Raw genomic sequence first — 16,035 nt, forward strand, 5'->3', positions numbered from 1 at the left:
TACTGCATGAGGAATGAGCTGATAACTATTTAACCAAAATCTTTAAACAGCCATCTGACAACCACATTTTTTTAAGATCTAGGGGGTATCTTTCTTCATGTATAGTTTGGATTATGTCATCTCTGAAATATCCAAAATATTTTGGATTTTTGGATTTTGGATTTAGAAAAATATCCAAAGCCTCTGTGATATTATCCTATTAAAGATCAATATCCAAAATCACTCTTTAATCCTGGGTCTTTCACATTCTGGGTTACAAATTTTAGTAATTAAAAAAAAAACCCTGAGAACCAGAGAAGTAAAATGATTGCTGAAAATCATAAGGTTAGTTAATTTACAGTCCAAGTCTTTTCCTTTGCATCATGTAGTTTTCCCTTATATTCAGCTCATAATAGTGAACACTGTGATGGGTCTACTTTTATAATCACCTCAGATTGGAACTAAACTAAATGGTTTAATATTTTCCAAATTCAATGTAAGTTGAGTTGTGATGAACAATTTTGTCCAAAATATGAAACTTCACTATTAAGCTGACAATAAGATAATAACGGTTTATATTTCTCTAAGATATTCTTAAAGGTATTTCTATGAAGTATATATATGCTATTAAAATATAATAGGAGTCAACAAATTAAAGTATCAGCTGTCTTAATGCTAAGTGACTTCATGAAAAAGTAGGCATATGGGAGGGGAACAAAAAAGGATTTTAGAAAATACAGTTCTCAAGATAGAACATAAAGGGTTCAAAGACTTTAAACTACATATCTATATACTATGAATGCATCAAGAATCAATCGACTCAGCTACAAGAATTTATTAATCACATATTATATGCCAGGGGCTATGGTAAGCATTCAGGGATACAAAGACAAAGTGAACCATTTTATATTTTCTAGAAGCTTTCATTCTAATGAGGGAGACCCGTGTACATGAAAGGCTATAAAAAAAATACAGGGGGAATTTAGAAAGGGAGGGTATTTGTAGCTGGGGTAGGAGGTTCAGAAAAAGATTCCAATAGAACATGGCACTTAAGCTGAATCTTAAAAGAAACAAGACTCCAAGAAGCAATGGGGGTGGGGCTAAGGAATGGAGAGCATTCCAACCATCACAAATGGCTATTACAAAAGCAAAAGCAAGAAGTTGGGAGCTGGAATAGGATGTGTGAAGAACAGCAGAAGGGCCAATGTGGTTGAACTATTAAATAGATAGGAGAGAGTAAGGTGTAAGAGGACCAGAAAGTTTGGAAGAGGCCAAGTTATGAAGAGATTTACATGCCAAACAAAAGAATTTATAGTTGATCCTAGAAAATGATAGGGAGCTACTAGAATTTGTTGAGCAGTAACATCATTAGGAGATACGGACATGGTGGGCAACCAAGTAAGATCACAAAAAAATAACAATTTTATTTTAGCATCAAATACTTAGTTACCAATATGAGTATCATTTTTGAGTAAGTTATATACTGTCACATCCCCTTCTTATTACAGCAAAGATCAAAATCAATACCAAGTTAGAAAGGATAAGAATGAGAAAATCTGTCATACCATTGAGGGGATTACAGCTTCACTTAAGCAAGCTGATGATTATAACAATGGAAAATGGATAAAAAATACATAGCAATATAAACTATCACAATTTCACAGTATAAATCATTTTCCATAAGACAGATATATGGCAAAAAAACACCAAAAACTACTTCAGTTCACAAAACTTGGTCATTTGCCAAATAAAGTGATGTGGTGGTCAAGGATAATTCCAGTTTATAATATAAACTCATTTGGAATAATTTTATTGAAAAGAATGGTACAAAATCATGAGCAGAATAATTTCATCACATATCCCAAGAATTAGTGGGGAGACAAATTTATAAAAAACTCAATGAGAAAAGCAAGTAGTTTCCCCCAAACACACAAGAAGTTCAAAAAAGAAGCAAAAAAGGGAAAAGAGCTGTTTACTTTTTTGTAACAGATTCTTTTTCCCAGCAAGGAGAGTAACAATTTCTGAGCCCTAACATATGCCACATGAAGAAGTAGAAATAGCAACAAAAAAAAATACAAGCTGCATTATAACCAAGTATATACAGGGAGGTCCATGCTGTAATTGACATAATTTTGACATCATGGAACAGTCAGTTCTACAGATTTTCATTAGAAAGAAAGATGCCAGAAATTTGGGGAAAACTGTGAAAGTACCCCATTTTCTAAGAAAACTTGGAGAATAGCAGTTATTACTGACCTAAATGTGTATTTTTGCATCTTTATGCAATTTTATGATGCTAATATATGTGTAGATTGAGGGGATTCTTGGTAAAGAAGATATTAAAAGAAATAATCAGGAAGATTTTACAAATGGTATTCCAAAGCAATTGGAATACAATTGACTGAAAGGGGTTAAGGTTGCAGATTCCTGGAAAGGTTTACAAAAACTGATGCTCAAGGAGGTGAGCAAAACCAGAAGAACCTTATACACAGTATATCAATATTGTACAATGATCAATATGGATTTTTGCTATTTTCAGCAATACAATGATCCAAGACAATTCTGATGGACTTATGATTAAAAAAAATTCTATCCATCTCAAAGAAAGATGGATGGAGACTGAATGCAGATCCAGGCATACTTTTTAAAAACTATTTTTATTGGTTTTGGAGGGGACTATATTTTTCTTTTACAACATGAATAATATGGACATATGTATTTCATGATAGTTCTTATTATAACCAATATCAAATTGTTTGCCTTCTCAATGAGGGGGGAAGGTGAATGAGTGAGAGAGAAAATTTAAAACTTATTTTTAAAAAATTAATAATAATTATGTTTACATGTAATTGAAAAGAATAAAACATTTTTAAATGCAGGGTTCCCATTTATGCATATTACTCATGATATCCTGATTTTGAATATAGGGTACATCATAAAGAGATCATTCATATTCCAGAAAGTCTGAACTATCCATGATTTATGGAATGTTCAGAGTGAAGGAAGATTCCGAGAGTCTCAGAGGTAATTTATTTTGATCACCTCTCTCCCTTTTCACAGATAAGAAATCTGTTTGAAACACTTGTGTGTTTCAGTGAATAGCAGAGAGGAGATTCAAACATAGACTATCTGGTTAAATTTTGGAGCCTCTGAAATCTCCCTCATCTGGGCACAGTCTTCTCCTGAACAGTTCTCTCTCATGGACCTACTATTGCAAACAATTAAAACTCTTCAGATAGATTTCCATATTCAAAGAGTTCCACTTGATGAGAAGACAGAGATCCTGCAGTATGGTTTGACCTGTTGAAACTCTGACAAACGTGTGATCTATATTGATGACAAGAATACTCAGTATAATATCAGAACCCAGAGACCAAAAAAAAAAAACCCCAAAAAAAGCCACCAACAACTGAGGACTTTATAATTGTCCAGTAGGCAATTGCAAATGGATCTAAGAATATGTGAATAGGTATCTTTTCTTTGAAATGATAGTAATTCAATATGACATTTCAGTTTTAGGTATATAGTTCTAGGTTCTTGTCATCTTAACCTTGAGACTCCAGTGTATGCAGACATTTCTGTCACTGACCATCCCTTTTATTCTCTTGTACTCCTATCTTTGCCTATTCCCTTCTGTCCCTATTTGTTACTTAATATACAGAATATAAGTCAAGTGTCAAACAGATGACTGTGAAATTGCTAGAGCAAATACCTGAGAACCATCAGAACATTGTAGACCTATTCACAGTTTAATTTTAACAGCTAAACAATAGAGAATAGGCAGGGATGGAGTGGGAGAGCATGAAGAGGGGAGGCAAGAATTTAATCTGTTCCTGATAGCCTAACACTCACTTTATGGGACCATATTTATTCTAGTAATTGGCTATTTCCTGTCTTTAAATGCCTATTTATTCATGTCTGCCACCTTCCTTTCACTTTATTGGCCTTGCGGTCACCACATTATCTTTCTCTTCAAAATCAATTGACATTTTATGAAAAGAGTTTGCAAGGTGAGAGTGGCATCTAGAACAGGGTGGGGGGCAGTGGCAGGATGTAGCTTCTGGGAAACAAGTATCTGAATAATCACATTCTACAATTTGCATATGTTTTAGTTGATTTGTATTTAGATCTACATGGGTTTCTTTGACTAGCTTGACATTTTAAAATTTTTAAACATTTTCCACATTGATCATGTAGATTACTATCCATTGCTCCATGAATATTGGAGGAAGGATTTGAGTAGGGAGATAGACATTTTCTAACTGTGGTTTTGCTAACTCCTCTTTAGTCTGAGCCTGTGTGCTTCTTTCTGCAGGTTCAGTTTTACAGTCTTTCTCTAGGTCAGATCTTACAAACATAAGGTTCCTTTCTGACATGAACTCTGAGTCTGGGGACCCTAAAAATTGGAATATAATTAAGTCAAAGACACAGGTCACCCTTTCTCTTTCAGGAAAAACTCAAAGATAATAGAGTATTATGATGAGTCTGAGTACAAGAAAGATATTACTCAGTGGAAAGATAAATCCTTCCAATGGCCAGGAAAAAAAATAGTTGCATGGTTTATTGTTCACATAGGTCTGAGTTTGATCTCGGGAAGAAAGCCACTTGCTGATTCAAAATGTTTGTTTCTAGGTGCCAGATAGACCTGTCAGCCCTCAGTAGAGAACAGACTCACAAGCTGGAGTTACAACTGGAAGAGGGCGAAGGACATCTGGTGCTGCTGGTCACCCTGACAGCCTCTGCCACTGTCAGTATATCTGACCTCTCTGTAAACTCTTTGGAGGACCAGAAGGAACGAGAAGCGATATTAAAGAGATATGTATGTATCTACCTCATGTATGTAAGCACTCATCCTTCAAGGTTCATAAATGATTAGAGGAAAATGTCAATAATTTGCCTGCAGTCTCAGAAATGGTGCTGAGAATATATCCCGTCTGAAGGGTGTGAAAATACACAAAGCTCTGAGAAAGCGAGGGCTTCCTTCTTTCTATAGCAGCAGTTACAGGGTTTGTGATCACATTGCTGGTCATCTCTCTCATGTTTTCTTTTGGCTCAGATTTTATTATTTTTATTCAGTGATTTTACAAGATTCCCATAACATAAAGGAATGAATTTATTCTTTTATTTTAAAAATACACTGCTACTCCGCCTGATAGTTGCAAAACAACTTTTTTTCTTTCTTCCCCAATGAAATGGAATTTAATGCCACTTATGATCATTGGATCATTGGTAAGTTGTGGTAACAGTGCACAGTAATAGATTTCATTTTCACCTGACTAGAAAAATTCTTCTCTTTTGCTCAATGGTAAAGAATGTTTCATTGGAAATGAAGAGGTCTCACCTTTTGATTGCTTTCAAAAAAAAAAGTTTGCGTGGCAAATCCCCCAAAATGGTGATGTGAATTGGATTTCCCAATTCCAAATATTTTCAACCAAATTGCTCTATTTCCCAGCATCCTCACACTGTCAAGCAGCTATTATGTAGTTTTATTGAAGCAACAGAGAGGGGAGCTCTTACTCCACCATTTATTGTTAATGAAAGCACTAAAAAGTAAATGTCTCACTACCCTTGAAGGATGGGGGTGGTGGGGAGCTTTTCCACTTAAAATTACAAAGCTTTTATTGTACAATGCTGCCAGGTGTTTAGGAGGCTTCTCTAGACACTCAACCATTAAACCAAGCTCTGACTAACAAAGAACTGCTTAATTTTTTTTAGATTTTAAAATATTCCTATTCGCTGACTGACATCCTTTCAATAACTGAATTTAATAAAGATGTACCTTATCAGGCTGTGCAGATAACATGAAGTGCTGGTACTAATGCTCTACAATATTCTTCAAACAGATTAGCAGGATGTGCGCTTCAGCAAATTTATTCTGGATATCTCCACTGAATCAGCTGTCTGTTAATGCTTGTACAACTCACACACCAATAGTGTTATCATAAACACAGTTTAATAGAGGTGACTTAGCAAGGCAAAACATCATATTTTTAAAAACGAACCCAGAGCTGAAGTATTGCACACCATCTTTTGAAAACATAATTATAATTATGAGAATTATTTCAAATTTGAGTACTACAAGATAGATTCTCTTCTTCCTGTCTAAAGATCTTCATAGTCAAATGGATTTTTTAATAGCAGTATAAAATTTTGACTAAGTATAAGCTGTACTTGATGAAATATTATTTTAGTAATATCCTATATATTAAATCTCACAACTAGCTTAGAAATTTAAGCAGAATTTACCAAGTTATTATTTCTGCATTTTTCTCTTGGATAGGCTTTATTAAACTGATCACTTTCCATTGTGGTGTGAATGCTTTACATAATTTCCAATACTGTGTAAATGATCAAATATCTTCCTTCTTACATTAAATATGAAAATTTTATATGAAAGCACAATTTGAGTAAATATTTCTCAAAATACACAGTTTAACCCATTTTATTAATATGCTTTCATAACTATATTGTAAGGTTGAAAGTCTTTTTGAGAAACTTAAGATATACTGTTTGAGAAAGTTGCTTCTAAGAGTAGTAAGTCCTATCAGTTCCTATAATCCAAATCACCTATGTATATTAGGGGATTACAAACAATTTTATAAATTTATAGTTATTATGAAATGGAAGAATTCTGCCATACTTGAGATAGGATGTGATTTTATAACTGAAGTGATTATCTTAGGAAGCTTAATTAGTCAACTAAATACTAATAAGGTTCTTTTGTTAACTTTTTCTCACCTGTTGTGTTCAGGATAATAAATGAACTGATATCACCCTCATATCAAGCAATCCTAAAGAATGACTCCATTGCTGTCATTTAATCATTTTTTTCCTATACATCCCAACTGTACAAATTAAATAATTATGGTGCAAAACATTATTTGAGCACCCCAGTCTGAAAAAAGACTGGTAAATTCTTCCCCTCCCCCATATTTTTCCTCATTTCTTTCTTTTCTTTTTCTTCTTTTTTTGTGGGTAGCAGTTAGGGGGAGAGGAGTACTGGGTAGCAGACCAAGAGAGATTGTATGACCTTTTCAGAACGGGTGTGCTGAACCCTTGCTCCCCCTTGTCACCATTTAAAAACCAGAGAAGCTAGTTTAGAGAAGAAGTTGTTAGCATTCCATTTTTATTATGACATTTCACAGTCATCCGATTTAATGTCCCTTGACCGGATTGTCCACCGTGAGACGATGGGCTTGAAATGTTATTTAGAGCATTGATAAAAGGTGAGCGGTTCGAAGATGACAGCGAGTCATAAGGCGGGTGGTGTGACATTAATTTTCTCCATAACAGAGATGGAATAAGACGTCACGGTGACAAGCTGTCAATCAGTCCTGGCCCCTCAGTGGATCTCGATGCCATAGGATGGGGTATTGCTTCTCCCATAATAGAGCTGAACTGAGATGCTCTTCCTGACAGCTGCTGCAGCCATACAGAAAATATATTATACAGCCTTTCATTAAAAAAATAAAGAGGCCTCATCTCCAGAGCATTTCAATCTTTTCCCATCTATTGAGGGCTGAAAGGATTCACAGCAAATCATAGATTCCTCTGCTATGGAAATTTCAGGCTTCAGAAACCATCCAGGTTTTGAGGCCTTCAACAATAATCATAAATAACAAGACAGGAATATCTTCTGATAAATCATTACTTAAAGTTATATGTATAAATTCACATATTAAAGTTATTTGCTCTTTAGAGTTCCTACTCTAATATCATATGTCCTGGAACTAAGCTGTTGAAATTTGCAATAAATTGCTCAAAATCAGCTGATTTGAGGAAATGAAAACTTCAAACAATAATTACCCTGGCAATATAGGAAGAGGAGTATCAGGACTGAAGCATCAGAATGCAATCTGTCTGTGGAATGAGTTATCCACACTACAAATAATTCTAAGACTTCAGGACTAGGCCAATTTGTTTTAGCTTCAATGAAACTGGGTTTAAATAGTTCCTATAACCTTTTGATAAATCCAATCTCCCCTCTAGGTTCTCTACTTGAAATTTACTTTATAACAGTGTGCACCAGTATGGTTCAGTATCTGTAATTGCCACTCCCCAACTTTTGCCTTGCAAGCATGTAAACAGAGAGTGAAATGTATTATCATTGAGTTCTGTCATGTGTAGATTAAACAGATTTCCAATGATAAACTAATGCTTTTAAAAGGCATTAGTTACTCCTTGTGATAAACACTTTAAAAAATGTAAGGTTATGAGATTTACATGTAACTATTTTTTCATCTCACTCTACCAAGGTCATATCTTCACAGTAAATAATAATTAGTCAGATGGGACTTATAAAGTTAATATGAGACTGTGCTTTGCCTGTCATTGTTCTCACAATGTTAATAAAAAAATGCCAATACTTTTTTCTTTGGTAGTATTTTGATAACTTTATCATACAAAAATATATTACTTTCCTGGGTCATAAAATATTTTGAAAATTTGATAAAGATACATATTTGATTTGTTGAGTGGAAATCACCAAGTTTTTCAGAGAAAAGCTATCAAGTAATTCAAATAAGTAAATAAAAGCATATTTGAATTTTCTATATGGAATTATATATCTATGTGGAGCATTTATGCCCATTAATAAGATTCTTATGTATAAGTATTTTTCTTATAAAAAGATAGCAATTAATTTTTTAAATCTTAGAATTTTTAAATTATTTTTAATAAATGATAAATTACCATTTATCAGTAATATAGGATAAATTGTCAGTAACTTTTGGATTTCTTCCTTTTTCATTATTTGAATTATATAAAATCAAATAATTTGAGGTTCCCTATTTATTATGCAAATGCAAGTTCAAACTATGTTACTAAATTATATGGTATATATTTTATTTAAGATTCCTAATGGTTTCTCTTGAATTATCTTAGCAAGATCATTTTGCCAATTAATTGCTTATGAGAAAAAAGCTGAATTTATTTTGTTGTTTAGTACATCCTATATTTTTTAACTGACCCAAAAAAGAGAATAGTAAAGTAAATAATTTGCTACTGTTATTTTTTCCTTTAATCCACAGAGCTCAAAGATCTATAAGAATTATCAGCTAAAGCCCAAAATCAGGTATTATTTCCCTCAAAACTGTAGCTCCTTAAAAAAAAGACTGTCAATGATTGTATTGGTAGGTGAGATGAAAAAAAAAAGAGTGTTCAGATGGGAAATGTATCACTATTCTAGCTTTCTAGATAGCTGTTTATTATATTATTTTAAAGTAAATTTTTAAATTTCATTCTTATTTTAAAAATCTTCACTGCATACATTCCCCCTTTATTTTGCAGTATCACAAATGTACTTTCCAATCATTTTAATTATTACCAGAGTCCATTAAAGTTTGCAAGTATCAGTGAAGTCCCCTTCTGAATCTTTTTAATCTGATGATGATGATAATGATAACAACAATAACAATAAGAACAATAATGTTGTCTTTCAGAGTCCGATGCGGATGTTTCACAATGTAAAGGATGTAGGATTTCTCCAGGTGAAAGTCATCAGAGCAGAAGGGCTAATGGCAGCTGATGTCACAGGCAAGAAATTATGTCACTTCTCTAACAACACAGAATCTCCTTGCCTTTAAGTGGTTTTAAAATTTGCATTTTGTTGATCTGTAGCCTCTAAATAAAATGTTTAAAAAGAACATAGGCTAGAATTAGGGGAAAAAATACATAAACACAAAAGACACATAGAACTTTATATTGTGCCTGGATATGACTAGGAGAACACTACAAAGAAAGTGGGTTGCTGGAAATATTTTCCCAAATTACCTCTTCTCTCACTTGATTCCTTAACAATATACCAAATGTTATTCCAGCATAAATGGATGAAACACCTTGGCCCATCCCCTTACTATATGGGCCAGTTTGACATTGAAAGAGTTCATCTCAGCTTAGGCAACAAAAATAGAATCCCACCTGAAAGTGATTTTCTCATGGAACTATATGGACCTACACAGTGCATCTGGTGTTGTTATAGATCCATTCTCCAAGGCAAAGGGTCTTAAGAGGATCAATGATCAGTGGGACTTCATGAACTGCAAGCTGAGATTCTTTCTGCCTGTCTACCTAGCTATTAGATGTAAAAAAAGATGTGACAGTTACTATTTCTATATCTTGAAATTAAAATGCATTAAGTTGGATTTATGACTATGTTACTTTTCCCTAAAAATATTTGCTGTTTCATTTTCCTGGGAATTTTGGGATATTTTCACCATTAATTAAAAGAACCACTCTCAGAATATTCAGTAAACAGAACTAACTCACTGTATCTTTAAGTCAGATCTTTTATTACCTAAAGAAAGTATTCATTTGGTATTTATGGAGATATGACTTCCATTTACATGTGAGCAAAACTATACTTAAAAAGAATGACTTTGAAAAGAACTACACCTTTCCTACCATTAGAGGGCCTGCAAAGATTTCATGAGTAGTAGAAACCATTGATTACTCTAGTGTTAAATGGATCCTGAGAAACCAGAACTGATTCAAAAGTAACTTTTAATACCTTACAAATAAGAGTGATTCAGATGCAATTCTCAGAATTTACTTTTGCATCTTATCAATTGCCTATTTACTGTTATGAAAGGAAGGAGATAAAATGAAAATAGCTAGGAGTTTGCCATTTGTTTTAAAGAAATAATAGTGGAGAAAGCAGTAGTAACAGCAGTGGCTGTTCATCATTGTCCAAAACTATCATAAGTCTGAATATGTGACTCCCTTAACATATGTTTCGTTGGGATAGTTAACCAGACATGGAGTCAAGATGATTGAAATTTAAATATGACTTCAGATACTTATTAATCATCACTTAACCCCTGCCTCGATTTCCTCACCTGTGAAATGAGTATAACAGCACCTATCTCCCAGGATTATTGTGAGGATCAAATGAGATAATAATTATAAGGTTCTAAGCCCAGCACATAGTATATGTAAATGTCAGAGATTATTAAATTTGTTATTAATATAACATGTACTGATTGTTTTTTTGCTTTAAATGATTCCTATCAGGACCATTTTCTATATAATTCATCTCTCTTCTGTTGGCATTTTATTATCTGGTTTGGTTCAAGGAAAAAATTTTTTTCACAACTATTTTGATAAATTTATACCAGCACTGTGTGGTTGAAGGCTCTGATACCTGCCCATAGTGAGGTTGAATACAATAACATGAAATTGTCTTCTCTCAGAGAGAAGCTGTCATAGCTGTTAAAACTTCATGAATATGCAAACTCCGTTAACCTGCTTGGCCTATGTGCCACTATGGAAGTTAAGGAACATGTTCTTTCATAGGTGGAAGAATATAGATATTCCTTTCCTAATGGTACTATGTAAATTAACATGAATAACAATAGAATCTTTCCCAAGATCCAACTAGACACAGTTTTATTTTTATTACACAGATTCTTCTCCCCCTTTTTTTATGTTTTTGGAGAAATAAATCTGATGGTTCTTCACTCAGTTTTGACCTTATAATCTAATGTAGTCTGAATTGAAAAAGAGAGAAGATTGAGCTTTCCAGGGGCAAAGGGGTAATTTAGTCTTTGACCTTATTCACTTCTGGACCTTTTGTGGTCATCATGACATTTGTGCTGATTGCAAAAATTGGGGGACATATATTTAACTCAGAGATGGCCAGGTGAACTACAAACCTGCCAAGTACTCTTGCTCTTCTTGATCCTAAATGTTATAGCTGGGAAAGAAATAAGTTTTCTGAAGATTTATCTATGATCTGTTCAAAAGAGTGCTTTTAAAACAACTTTATGTGTCACTGTGGATTATGAGATCCATATTATTCAAAATATTTTAACTCATTTTTTTCAAAGCAATATGCAATATTAATTATGTATTTAAAAATCAAGTGTATTAAAAACAGAATTAATGGTTTAGTAGTAAAGGAAATCCTAAAAATTATTGCATGTGGGGTGGGGTACATGAATGTCTTTATATAAGATATCGTAGGGCAAGTAATATTTATCCTGAATGAAGCTTATTTTTGCATTTAATTGATTATAAATTATATTATGTTTTGGGATAATATTCTTGGTTGATATTAGCTGATTTTTTCTAGAAATCTAAATATTTTAAACTAATGAGCCAAACTTTTTTTCATGTTCATATGTTCATGTCATATATATATATATATATATATATATATATATAGTATATCTAAAATTGTAAGTCTAAATTCCTTAGTTTAAATTAAATACTTGAAATTAGGCCTGACTACAAGAGGAAAAGATTTCATAATCTCTTAAGTAGCCATCAATCTCACTGTAGTTACAAAGAATTTTTTCCTTTTCAAAATGTAAAATTTTTCTTTTGTTACTACACATTCATTGAGAAACATTGTGATACTGTATTAACTCTGTGTGAATAAAGAGCAATTGAGACTCCCTTTGAATGAGTGAGTATAAAGCACAAATTACTTTTTAATGAAACCCTCAATTCTTTTCCTTTGCACAAAAAGCCTATAGCCTTGTTCAGCTGAATACTACTACAGTAGGTCACTTCAGTTAAGCCCCTAATAAACTGTTGATAGTTGAGGGTAGTTTTTTCTTCAGTCTCAATAGCCCAGTGTTGGACAGTGCACTTCAAATCATTAAGGTTAATACTGATTTGAAAAAAAGAGAGAGAGATTAACTGTGGTGGTTAAGGCCTCAATTTACAACTCCCACACATGCACATGCATTGAACAAGGGACAAGAATGGATTGAAATTTCCGTCAAATTGTGAGCAGCCTGAGAAAGTGGTACTCCAGTTTTTAAGTTGGTCCATGAAATTTTTCCTTAGGATAACTTCAGAGATATTAAGAAATAGCACTCAGGACAACTCATTTACCTTTTTAACTTTTCCTGTAAAAAGGTTAATGTTTTATCTGTGCATCAAACCAAACTGTGACTCCAGTGTAATTTGGGAATCACATGAAACTAGTCACCACACCCTTAGATTAATGCTCTTTAACATGGAACAGTTATGAAGGTTTGTGTGCAAAAGAAGTGAAGGGCTGGTGGGACAAACTTCTTGAGTGAATGGGAAGTAATTTGTCTTAGAACTTACCATCATAACTTCTAATGATTCCTTTTCTCTGGGAGAGTTGAAAATCATCTTTCAACAGACAGATTTCTACTCATCAGTATTGAGATGACCCTTCTTTGCAGAATATTTAGTCCTGGGTTATTGATTCTTTCAAGAACTAAGTGAAGAGAAAGGATTCTTTTCTTCAGCTCCTCCCCATCATTTTCTCCTGGGTTTGTTTGAGCCTCCCATGGAAGAGGTCATCTTTTCCCCAGGGAGGCCAGCCACACTATTTCAGAAACTGAGATATGGGAGAATAGACTGAAAGTCTTTCAAATGCTGACCTATCTTTCACAACACTAAAAGGTATACTAATATAAACCTCCTTCTCTGAAGGAGAATTGATCTCTCAAACTAATGCACTGTTTCTTTCACTAAATGAGAGAGAGAGAGAGAGAGAGAGAGAGAGAGAGAGAGAGAGAGAGAGAGCGCCTTTTACAATGAATACTGTCATTGGAATGGTCTTATTAAATAAAGCACATTTTTTTTCTAAAACCAGACCCTGTATAAAGACTTGTAATCCCCCATCCTTAAAGTCTGAAAACCTACTAGTTAATAAGAGGGATGTTTACTACCCCTTTATTAGCATAGATTTTTCCCAAGCTTTTCTTTAGGAAAAACTGTCTTCATTGTTGGAAAATATTTAAGTAACAAAACAGCCAAAAAAGACATGCTACAGTTTTTTATCAGCTTCTGTGTGAGTCTTATTATCTTAAGAAATAACAGTTAGCAGCTCAGATTCATTAGCAGAGCTAAATTTAAGCTCCATTTGACAGGCTGCCTAGAAAACATTTTGTTTTGCTGTCTGTGAGCTTTAATTAAGATGTGTTCAATTTCAGTCCTCCTCTGTCCTCCCTCCCCCCCCCCCCCCCACTTGCTGTGTCACAGACCGGCGATCAGACACTTTTAGATGGTCCAGCCCATGACTTTGACCTTCTGCGCAGGCCAGCGTTCCCTGGGGAACCGTTCAGCTCATGAGGTCTGATTTCACACTTCCAGGATGCCTCGGCTCTCTTAACAATGACAGGGAGACAAAGCCCTTTAGAGCAGGCCGCATGGGGACTTGTTTAAATTGGAAACTAGAGAGGAGTCAAGGAACAAGGTTATGGGCTACAGAATAGTGCTTTTAATAAAGAGCTCACAGCTCTGGTTCAGCTCAAAGAGGTCTACCTCTGTACAATTAATTGAGCCATTTATCTGGAGCATCTTAGGCCTCTACTTTCTCACAGAATTACGTGATAAATATCAGCTAAGAAGCAAATGAGATATGCATGAAATGAATTTTTAACACTTTGATTACTGTGCCTCCGGTCTTCATTAAAAGTAAATTTATTTGTATTTCTGACCTCATTATCAGTAGGCTGTCTGCATTTTATTGGCTTTCTGTGATTTCCAGCTTGAGATTGTCATAAAGGTATATTTTGTATAGAGATTTACACAATTTGGATTTATTATTCTTGGTATCTTCATCCTGTTCATCACAGGATTCTTCAGAAAATGAATCGAAAATGCAGCAGTAGAGAAAAGGGCGAGTGTTACTCTTTGAGAGTATTATATATGATTGGAGAAATACCAAGTACATATACTGCACATAGACAAGATACAATCTCAAAAAAAAATCCATTAACTTTTGTGTCCTGTGCAGTGAGTTACTCCAGTCTAAGTCTGGCATATGTAAATGTTTCTTAGAGTGCCCTGCAAAGTTCAGTTCACATCATTTGATGAAAAAAAAAATGATTTGAGATTGTTCCTGGTGTATAATTGCAGCCATTCAAATCTAAATGTGTGTGACACAAAATTGCAACTACATTCAGTTTCATTGATAATATCTACTAAAATAGTTCTATCCTCTATGGTCATAGATTTGTAGTTTTCATTTATTTCACTGATGTGAAGAAAACAATGAGAAAAATAAATCCCACTTTTAACTATGCAGCTGAACAGAAAGTATATCAAATGTAGCAGAACTTCAATCGTACAAGTTTCTAGATTATGTAAGGAAGCAATCTTGAAAAAAAGAATTAAAGAAATGTATTGAACACTATCTTTCACATTTGAAATGCTATTGTGTTAATAGCATCTTTAAATTATAACAACTTAAACAATATTCCTAGTTCCAATAAACAGTATGCATTAGTGTTCTTCTAGAAAAAAGGAAACCTAACTATTATTTGGCTTATATAGAGTGATAGTGTTATATACCTTAATCTTGCCTCACTACTTTTAATAACTGGACATAGTAGTTGAAATGTCAACCCAGTTTGATAGCAGACCATCACATCTGTTATTTTCTTGGTATTATAATAATAATGTTCATCTATTTGGATTTATAGAATAATATTACCTAAATCTTGTCCTAAAGAAATTCACAACTGTGTTTTTTAAAACATCATAAGAAAGGTAAATAAGTCAGACCTCTGCTCCTTGTGGTAACAGGTCACCATGGATGCTAAATCATACCAAAGAAAAATTTTCCTTTCTCTTACTGTCACTAAAAATGCTAAAGCTTCTTCTTGTTACTAATGTGAACATCTTTTCTTCCAAAACAAGACAGATGATACCAAATAGTTGAGAAGATACAGAAGAATAGCCTAGTAGTAATGGTGGAGTAATGGTGGAGAGGTTGGATTTAGATATGTGCTTCCTAAAGAATTATTGAGGTGTTGTTTGATTTGTATAACATCCACATGGTCAGAAGATACTGCCTAGGAAAAGCAAGTAGAAATATGAGACCGGTAGAGTAACAAAGGAGGTCAATATAATAATTTGGGTTGATCTACTCATGAGGAAAAGGATAGTGAAATACTCAGTTATTTGAGGAGAAAGCATTTCTTTGATAATTCAGTGGAACTACAAATTTATCAATTAATGCAATTAGTACTAAATCCAGTGATGCAAATTCCAAAATGTCCATATCATTTCATTCTTTATTATTTTTGTACATGTTACCCCCCACAAATTCTGTATAGAAAGTTTGCC

The 16,035-nt window shown here is 33.8% G+C and overlaps 1 protein-coding gene across 4 annotated transcripts in view; it reads left to right on the plus strand.

Annotated features, from left to right (window-relative positions):
• The window catches only part of MCTP1 (multiple C2 and transmembrane domain containing 1), a 528,212-nt gene that overhangs the window by 275,850 nt on the left and 236,327 nt on the right, over window positions 1–16,035 (plus strand). For all 4 annotated transcript variants that reach the window (XM_074200502.1, XM_074200503.1, XM_074200500.1 and 1 more), the window contains 2 exons: window positions 4,612–4,798; window positions 9,420–9,513. In XM_074200502.1, the coding sequence (XP_074056603.1) occupies window positions 4,612–4,798; window positions 9,420–9,513 (281 nt within the window). The remainder of the gene's footprint in view (window positions 1–4,611; window positions 4,799–9,419; window positions 9,514–16,035) is intronic.

Source organism: Macrotis lagotis, chromosome X (genome assembly GCF_037893015.1).
Source record: "Macrotis lagotis isolate mMagLag1 chromosome X, bilby.v1.9.chrom.fasta, whole genome shotgun sequence".
NCBI classification, from domain to species: Eukaryota; Metazoa; Chordata; class Mammalia; order Peramelemorphia; family Peramelidae; genus Macrotis; species Macrotis lagotis.